Source organism: Diabrotica virgifera, chromosome 6 (genome assembly GCF_917563875.1).
Source record: "Diabrotica virgifera virgifera chromosome 6, PGI_DIABVI_V3a".
NCBI classification, from domain to species: domain Eukaryota; kingdom Metazoa; phylum Arthropoda; class Insecta; order Coleoptera; family Chrysomelidae; genus Diabrotica; species Diabrotica virgifera.
In genome coordinates this window covers 155,137,829-155,147,434 of record NC_065448.1, presented here as the reverse complement: position 1 = coordinate 155,147,434, position 9,606 = coordinate 155,137,829, and the positions used below count along the sequence as shown (strand labels likewise).

Below are 9,606 nucleotides of genomic sequence, written 5' to 3'. Positions count from 1 at the left end.
ATAAATTTCACTTTGAAACTAAATAAACTGATTGTATAACTATGCAAGAATACAAATAATATGTGGTAATTTCCAATTAAATGGGATTAAAATGTTATATACAATTCCCGTAAAATAATCTAATCGCGTTTTTAAGCGGGCTCGACTCGTAGCCCGGTTGTGGTTCGTGACGTCAGACCAATAGAAGGACGTTCAAGCGCCTTCTAATAACTTTGAATTTTATAGCACTTTAAAAACCTCGTAGTAAGCGTATGGGTTAAGAATATTTGTTTTTTTTTACATGCAAGCGTTTTAAGATCATGTTACCTTATGTTCTTTAATATTATTTTAATATTTAAAAATGTATGCAAGTTCCCTATTATTTCTATTTCGTCAAGTCATCTCTCAAACTTTTTGGAGCCGCTGGTTGGATACGCTATGGGACAAAGTGAATATTTACCCCTGTGACTAATCTTCGTTATGCTCATTACTCGAGGACGAATAAGGATAATGCCTTTAGTGTGTCCTCTGGGCGTGCAAATCCTTTTTAGAAACATTCAACCACACTTATTCATTCGGAAATGTCTTTAGAACCTGAAACGATACCTACTGACGAAGTTAACAAGAAAGGAGGACAAGGAATAAAAAGTATGTCGATGAAAAGAAAGTGTTTTATTGGGTTAATTAGGAAATGTTAAATGGATAGCGCTAATCGAAAAGGAACCAAGCGACATTTGACAAAAAATGAGTTAATAGCACCTATAGATAGCCAGATATTCACTTTATATGTGTAAAAAAATCCGTACGTCTACGGAGCTGCTAGTGACATCTGTAGAAAAAAGGTCCAAGCGACAATCGGTAAATCGGGCAGTTTTCTTTAATATAAAAAGACCTAAGTGGTGGTACTTTGTAGAAAAATTATTGGTGTCGCTTGGATCTTTTTAAACTTAATGTGATTCTGTAGCGATAGGTAGCAATTTTCTTTAGCTTAAAGGTTTAAAGTGAAAATAATAAGTGAAAGATGAGTGAGCGATCCAAATTAATCCTAAAAAAAGCTCTATTAGAGCCAAAATCCATGGAGGCAACTCCCCTTGAAACGAATCGGCTTAAAAAAAGCAGAAACAACTTGGTAAGTTTTTTTGGTTAGGTTATTTGTTGGTTTTAAAACAAGTTTTTTATTAGTTTTACATTTACTTTTAAAATAAGTATTATAGGTTTATTCTACACCGATAGAAAATAGTTTTTGTATTATTTTTATTACTTTTAACATGGTAAAAAATATTTCGTGGTTGTTGGTTTCTTTTATATTTTTGCAATAAATGCAACCAAACGACCTGTAAGGAAGTTGATTCCTTTTATAATATTGCAAATATTGTAACCAAACGACATGCAAGGCAATTGGTTCCTTTTATATTATTGAAAATATTTCAACCAAACGACATGCAAGGCGGTTGGTTCTTTTTATATTATTGCAATAATTGTAACCAAATGACCTGCTTGGTGGGTGATTCTTTTTGTAAAAAATCAGTGTACAGTGTTTTAAATGAGTTACTTATATTTTTAACATTTCTTTTTTATTAATAGGAACCAGATATTACAAAAAAAGAAATAGAATATCCCACTTTGAGTGCAAATGATGATGATGTGAACCTAAGGGTAACAAATTCAGACAAAATAATTGTTCAAGAAGTACTCATCTTACAGAGTCCAGTTGAAAAAATTACTCAAACTGAACCACCGAATGTAACAGGTAGGATTGGTTAACCACACCACATATTCCTTCAAAGTATTTTTTGTTTTAGAAATCGTCAATAATATAAATATATATGGAGAAAGTTCTAATGACAAAAACATTAATGAAGAAAATATAGAAAATGTATTTGGCACAAGAACAAATAATTTAAACGTTATTGTTGAAGAAGTTCCGTACGTTGAAGAACAATATATTTTACCGCTTGTTAATCACACAACTATGAATAACCACAATGATGATTCGCAGGAGTACCTTGAGGGTGAAGATTCAGATGACTCCGTTAAAGATAGGGACTATACACCTAATGAATCAGACGGGAGTAGTTCAGAAGACGTTGAAAATGGATTTAATGAGGAAGATCACATTAAAAAAAGTTAATCGAGGAGAAAGAATCCTGGAAAGGCAGACCTAAAAAAGGAAGAAATCCGAAATATCCTGGACAAACATTTCAAACTAGAAAAAAAATGAAAGATTCCAATTTAACTCATTATACTGTTGGAGGAAAAATTAGAGAGGCCAAACAGTTTATTGATTACAAATGTACATGCATAAAAAAATGTGACGAAAATGTAAGCAGAGATGAGAAAGAAATATGTTTTAAAACATTTTGGAATTTAGCTTCCTATGATTTACAAACTGGTTACATCGGAGCAACAGTAAAAGAAATGCCAATTAAAAGAAAGCGAACAAAGGCAACAGGTAAAATCTATACGAGGAGGTATATGATTGGAGAAAATGAAGTTTGTCGAGATACCTATATAAAAACTTATCAAATATCCTCGAAAAGGGTAAATACTGCATTAAATAAAATACGTGTCTCGGATGTAAAAGATAACCGAGGAAAACATGGACGAAAAGCACCAATACCCGAAGAAACAAAAACCCAAATAATTGAGCATATAAAGAGATTTCCTACTTATATCTCTCACTATTCTCGGTCGGAAACAGAAACAAAATTTTTGCCATTCGATTTAACACAAAAAAAATGTATGAACTTTATCTAGAAGAAAATAATCCAAAGGTTAGTTTTCAATCTTACCAAAATATTTTTTACATGCATTTTAATCTCAAACGCAAACCTCCAATAAAAGACACATGCAACAGCTGTGACATGTACTCTGCAAAAATTAAAAATACACAAGACGAAAATGAAAAAAAAACTTTGAATGAGTTGCATGATAATCATCTGAAAAAGGCAGAAGACGCTAGAAATCAAATGCAGATACATTTTAAAGAAGCAACTACTAATCCTACTCTGGAGACCCTGTCATATAATATGGAAAAAGTATTAGGATTACCAAAACTTTCAACGAATATAGTTTATTACAAAAGACAATTAGGTATTTACAATGAGGGAATCCACTCTGCTTCAACTAATACTCCATATTGCTTTTTGTGGAAAGAAGGTGTTGCTGGCAGGGGTGCACAAGAAGTGGGTTCCTGTTTAAAAAAATATATCGAACTATATCTCAAAAAAGGTGTCGAAGAACTTATTTTGTGGTCAGATAGTTGCGGTGGTCAGAACCGCAATATTAAAATTGTCCTATTACTAAAAACAACTTTAATGGAACACCCTACGTTAAAGACGATCCAATTAAAATACCTTGAATCCGGACACAGTTTTTTGCAGAATGATACTGATTTTGGACAAATAGAACGTGGAATTAAAAATCAGGTTCAACTTTACACCATGGAAGATTTTGTGAGCGTAATCGAAAGTTGTAAAAAAACTAATAAATTTGTAATAAACCTAATGGAGAGCCAAGATTTTTACTCTACTGAAGACTTGGAAAAAAATATTATAAATCGAAAATTATCTACTCAAAAAGAAAAAATAAGTTGGTTAAAAACAAAAATAATCAAATTAGAGAAGTCAAAACCTTTTTCAATTTTTTTATGTGAATCTCATTCATCTTCTGAATTAATGTTTAAAGAAATAGATATTTCAAAAACCGTCCGACGTCAAAACCCATTATCTTTTAATCCAGGAAATTTAAAAGTACTTTATCCGAATGGAAAAGCTATTTCAAAAGAGAAATGGAATGACATTAAGTCTTTATTCCAGTTTCTTCCAAAAGCTGCCCTTCAATTCTACAAAATTAAAAACTTAAAGGATTTTGAGGATGATATTGAAGGATTTGGTTCCTTACCTGACTTTGATTTGGACGCAGAAGAAATTTAATGAAAGACATATTTTAGCAAAACTTACGTTCCTATACTTAAATATTAGTTTTAAAATTTAAGTATTTGTTGTTTGTTTAGAATTTTTATATAATGAGTTTTTTAAAATCTTTTTATTACTAATCTTAAGAATAAGAAAATTAACGCAGATTTTTGTGAAAGAGAGATTAGGAAAACTGTTAAGTTCCTACACTTGAGTATTATTAGTTTTAGAAGTTAGAGTTTTTTGGTTTTTAAAAAATTTTTGATTTTATGAGTTTTAAAAGATTTTCTATTATTACTTAAATTAAGAATGCGAAAATAACCAAAAATGTATTTTTTTTAAGATTAACTAGGTAAAACCATACCTATACTATGAGTTTTATTTTTATAAAGTTTAACGTTTGGTTGAAATTTTCGAGATTTGTATTGCCTTAAAAGTAAAAATATATTTTTACCAAAAATATCGTACTTCTTATTTCCATTCTTCTATAGTTTAAGGGTTTTTTGATTAAAAAGTATTTACTTTTTTTTAATAATAAGTATTTTTTTTCTAATATGAACAGTTAGGTAAAATTTCAAGAAAGAACCAATCCATATTTTCTTCATCTTTAAACAGAACCATGAGTCTCTTGGTTCCATTTACACCAGTAAGTAGTTTTTCTGAAATAATTCAAAAAGATCCAACCACCAAAACACTGTCAAAAAACAAAAAAAGTTAACTTATGAAAAAATAATTCAATAGTGGCTAATATTTGCTTTCTAACGCGGTATCATACCTTAAAATGTATTTAATATCTTGGAAGCTACAAGGAAAAACATTTTTTATTTTTGTAACCTCAATTACTCAAAATCATCTTTTGGCGGTTGGTTCCCTATCGATTAGCGCTATCCAAATGTTAAGGTGTTTAACTTTTTTAATAGTATGCATACAACTGACCACATATACTGATTGACTACATTTTTTAATTACTAATAATTTAAATGTTCTCTTTATATGTGATTAGCCACAGTTTGGTTGTAATGACAATTACATTTTTATCTAAAAAATACATTTCAATTACCACTCCGGAAATAATTTTCAAAAAAAATAACAAGAAATTTATTGAAAAAGGTGTGTATAACCGCCAGTTGTTGTTATGGTTATGTTATACCAGTCAATACAAATTGTTTGTAGGTAAATATAGTAAATTGGTTTTATAGTCTGTGCAGATTATCGGAGAATATCCCATTTTTGGGAAAAGTTATTTACCAACAATTTTATTACTGGAATCGACTCTTATGATTCTATATAATAATATATTATCATAGGTATTCAAAGTCCGCAGATATAACTCCAAAATTTTAACTTTACACCAAAACCACCTCAATGAAAATTCACCCTAATTAATTTCTACATAGAGACATATTTTTTTCGATTTACTTCGACGAAAATTTTCTTCGGAAAATGCTGGTTTTTCCAACAAGAACTTTATTTTTCAACTAAAATCTTAGGTAAGTAATTATTTATCAATAATTAGGTAACTTGGTCACATCAAAGCACTTTTGGTATAAATTATATTTCCAGAAGTCAATGGAAATTCAATGAACAGTTTTGCAACAATTAAATTGAAATGAATATCGACTCGATTCAAGTTCTCTGTTTGACCCAAGTATGACAATACCAAAAGGCACCGCTAGGAAAATATTCCAATTTACGGTTCAGAGAACCTGTATCAAACGAGTCTTTGTACTCTAATACAGAGTATGGCATTAGTAAAATAAGAAAATCTACGGTTTCGTTTTGATTTAAATCTGTCTCCTGCCATCCCCCGATAGTACTATGGAAAAAGTGTGAAAAAAATATCTCGACAGCGTTACCTCAAGGAATGTATAAAGAAAATATATATAAAATTCCAGGTGGGTTGGTCAAGTAGTTTTTGTGTTACAATGTCTACAGCATTTGAAAAAAGCAGTTTTGAGAAAATCCCGTTTAAAGTATTGTCAACTTTTATTTTTAATTTCTTTTTTGTCTGTCAAATGGTAAAGTGATGCACACCGGAATATGTTTTTGAATCGCGGAGGTATTTACAAAGTAAAATGAGAACATCTGTTCACCGTTTCTCACTACGCTCAATCACGCTGCGGGAACTTGCTGCAAAGCGAGTCGAAGGTAGGGAGATAGGGAGATAGTGTTAAATATCCCTTCTTTCGTCTTGATTTGCAGTAGGTTTCAAGCACGCTTGAACATAATGAACAACGGTCAATAGCTGTTCTCATTTTCTTTTGTAAATTACTCCGCGATTCAAAAAGATATTCCAGTTTGCATCATTTTACGATATGACAGACAAAAAAGAAATTGAAAATAAAAGTTGACAATTATTTAAACGCTTTTTCCTCAAAACTGCTTTTTTCAAAAGCTTTATACATTGTAACTCAAAAACTACCTGACCGACCCGCCTGGAATTTGTAATATATTTTCTTTAGACATTCCTTGAGGTAACACTGTTGAGATATTTTTTGTTTTATGTTTATTTTTTGTTTAACGATATTAAATATGTTGATTTTCACCCTTTTTTCCAACAAAAATTCGTTGTTTTGACTTGTGAGTGATATCAAAAAGTCAAAAGTCGATAAAACTAAAAAACCTCGACAGCTTTACCTGGAAAAACTCATAAGCTAATAAAATCAATTTGAATATTATGTTTATCATGATCCAATGATGAGTTCTGATGTCCACCGCAAAATTCATTTTATTTTCAGGTGTCTTCAAAAATTTGCCACCGTTGGCTTATTTTTCAATATTTTTCCTTGAATTTTTTCTTGAATATTCTATGAATTATTGTACTTAATATGCCTATTTATTTTAAAAATAGAATAATTCGACCATACTTTAAAAAAATGTGCTTGAAATATTGATTTCAACCCCTACGGCCCTCCCTTAAGGATAGAAACACAAGCTAGAAATATTTGTCTATGTATGAAATTTAATAAAAAAATGTTTCGTTCGGAGAGCAGATGGGTGCAGATCGACCTATATTCGGATCTTAGACTATAAAAGGAAAGTAGTCAAAAGTAAATGGACAGTCAATTGTTATTATTGAAGTTTTCACATAAGTTTGTTCATCAGAATGCCACCTCTCATATCTACACCAAAACAGATCAGCTCTGGTCTATAATATGTTTTGTAATTTATAATGATTACCTATCATTTTGTCACCTACCTATGTAAATAACTTTAGTATTATTAAAATAAAAATAAAAATAAAAATAGACGATCCCGTTTTGATTCGATTTGAGTCTCTTACCATCCTCACGTGTTTCTAGGTTTACCCGTTAATAAAGAGTCTTTGTAAGAAGACTGAACTAAATCAAAACGCACCGACTGCGACTGGTTGGTAATATTGAAATATTATACCGAAGTATGCTTTTAGATACCTAGAGGTTTTACCTCTAACGAGAAAAGATAAAGTGAGTGTCAATAACCATTAAAGTAAACTGTTAACCCAGGCAAGCAAACAGACACGTAGCCAAAGGGTGGTCTGTGAGGTCCTGACCCCTCCCAAAACTGTCTCGGCTTTGGTACCAAAGCAGCAAGTTTATCCCCAAGATATTATTATTATTTTTAAAAAAGTAAACGAAATTATTATAATTTTTTACTAGGATTATTTGTTTTTATTCAGTGTACGTTTCAACATACATCCAGTTTAAAAATCAGATTTAGCACGAGGAAAAGTATTCTATCAACATTTTAAATTCTTTTACCTGGATTTGCCTCTACAGAAAAAGAAAAATTGCTAGAACATTTGTCTGCCTATTACTCCCACGACATTTCTCTTACAGAAATAAAAGCTGAATATATGTTATGGTATAACTGTAACACAATATCATCTTTGGAACCAAATACCGTCTTCGCGTAATGAACATTAGAGAGATATTGCAGAGCCTTTTTTGCACTTGCTGTATTACAGCACGCGTTATTTTGACAGTAGAGCATGCGCAGATGTGATATCTGGCTTACGTTGCGTTATTGGAAATACGGCCTGCCGTTATTAGGAGAGTCGTTACGCTGTGCGGTATTCGTTGCGCTATTTTCTTTTCAGGTTATGTTTGTTGTTTATCTTTCATTTAAACCAAATTTATTCGTAATAATTTTTTAAAATGGGTACCTCAGACAGTAGCAAACGAATTAGATTTACGTCTGATGACGATTTGTGTTTATTAAAACAAGTTTTATGTCAAAATCCATTGACTTCTCCAAAAAATTGGACGTTAGTTCAGGAAAACATGAAGAGAAATCTTTTATTTGTAAGAACATTCAAGGATCATTTATTTCTCTTGCTCAATATTTGGAAGAAAATACAAACCTTTCTTCCATCTAAATTCTGGATTTTGAGTACCTACAAATTAGATAAACAACTAATCTTAATCGAGCCGTAAAATACCGCAACTAAAATGTTGAGCAATATCTGCATTTATGAAACGTCTGAGAAATGTCATTTCTGTCAAAATAGCGCGGTGTAAATAGCGCAACGTAGGCTGTGTTAAATTTGCAATATCTCTCTAATGTAATAAAGATTTTAGAAGCCTTATTGTATGCGGATGACATAGTCCTTATAGCAGATTCCGTGACAAAAATGCAAAACTTAGAAACATATGGACAGAAGAAATAGAAAAATTAAAAATGGAAATAAACATCGAGAAAAGTAAAATAATGGTCATCGGCGAAAAGGAAGAAAATGAAGTAAATATAAAATGCAAAAATACTCAACTGGAAATAGTTACCGCATAGGATTATCTTGGAAGTATAATTACCAATGATGGGAAAATAGACCTCGAAATAACAGACAGAACTAAAAAAATCAAACAAACTGTACTACGCACTAGCACCAGTTCTGAGGAAAAAAGAATTGTCCCACGAAACAAAAATAATACGATTGTGATACCGACGATATGTTACGGTTTTTTTTAAACCTTCACAATTCATTCAGGTATGTTAAACTGAAAGATATTTAAATACTTTAAACCCTCTGGTTACGCCTATGGTAGTTCTTTTAAAAACAGTTGCTTCGTTCGCAAAAAGGTTCTGTTCTGTTGATTTGTTAGGAATAGTTTGCGATTTTAGAAATAGGCTGTCTTTCTCTCGTTCACAGGTTGAGCATAGGTTCTTGTCACGTAACTGAATCAATAAGTGGTTCCGTGCTTGAATGGTTCGTCTGAGTTGGAACTCAGATGGAATGACATTAAGCAAAGACGGATGACATCCGGTCTGTCCATTTTGATTCTTGTCTTGACGACAGTGCGAGGAGTGCAAAAGTTAAGTTGTGTTTTGCTGATCCAGATTCATCCGCCATAAAATAGGTTTGTTTTACGAAAAACCATCGTCTAAGACGGATTGAAACCTATAAATTTTGTGTGCGGATGAATAATTTCGGTTTAGTTATTGTGACATAACCTCAGCTTTAGACACGCTAGTCCAACATCTGCGGCTAAGGGAAGGTCCTGGTAACCACCCCTATTCGTTGGCCACATACCATCACAGGCCACTTTCCTGAGGACACCACTTGGGGCTCGTAGCTGTCCGTTGTCCAACGCCTAGTAACCTACATTTAGTGTAACCGGAATCACCACCACAGGAACACCCACCACGAGACCGTAAGAAAGGACAGAGAAAGTCAGTACCCTTAAATATCTTTCTTTTAATATATATACCATCTATGATATACTGTGTCTAT

General features: G+C 31.9%; 1 protein-coding gene across 1 annotated transcript; it reads left to right on the top strand.

Moving 5' to 3' along the window:
* Positions 1 to 1,107: 1,107 nt before the first annotated feature.
* Positions 1,108 to 4,449, top strand: LOC126886381 (uncharacterized). The gene is made up of 2 exons (XM_050653287.1): positions 1,108 to 1,729; positions 1,782 to 4,449. The coding sequence occupies exon 2, from the start codon at positions 2,718 to 2,720 to the stop codon at positions 3,912 to 3,914; it is 1,197 nt and encodes a 398-aa protein (XP_050509244.1). The 5' UTR covers positions 1,108 to 1,729; positions 1,782 to 2,717; the 3' UTR covers positions 3,915 to 4,449.
* Positions 4,450 to 9,606: the final 5,157 nt, after the last annotated feature.

Bases quoted from the DNA above. Each gene is read 5' to 3' on its own strand.
- LOC126886381 (XM_050653287.1), top strand. From the start codon at position 2,718: ATGTATGAACTTTATCTAGAAGAAAATAATCCAAAGGTTAGTTTTCAA.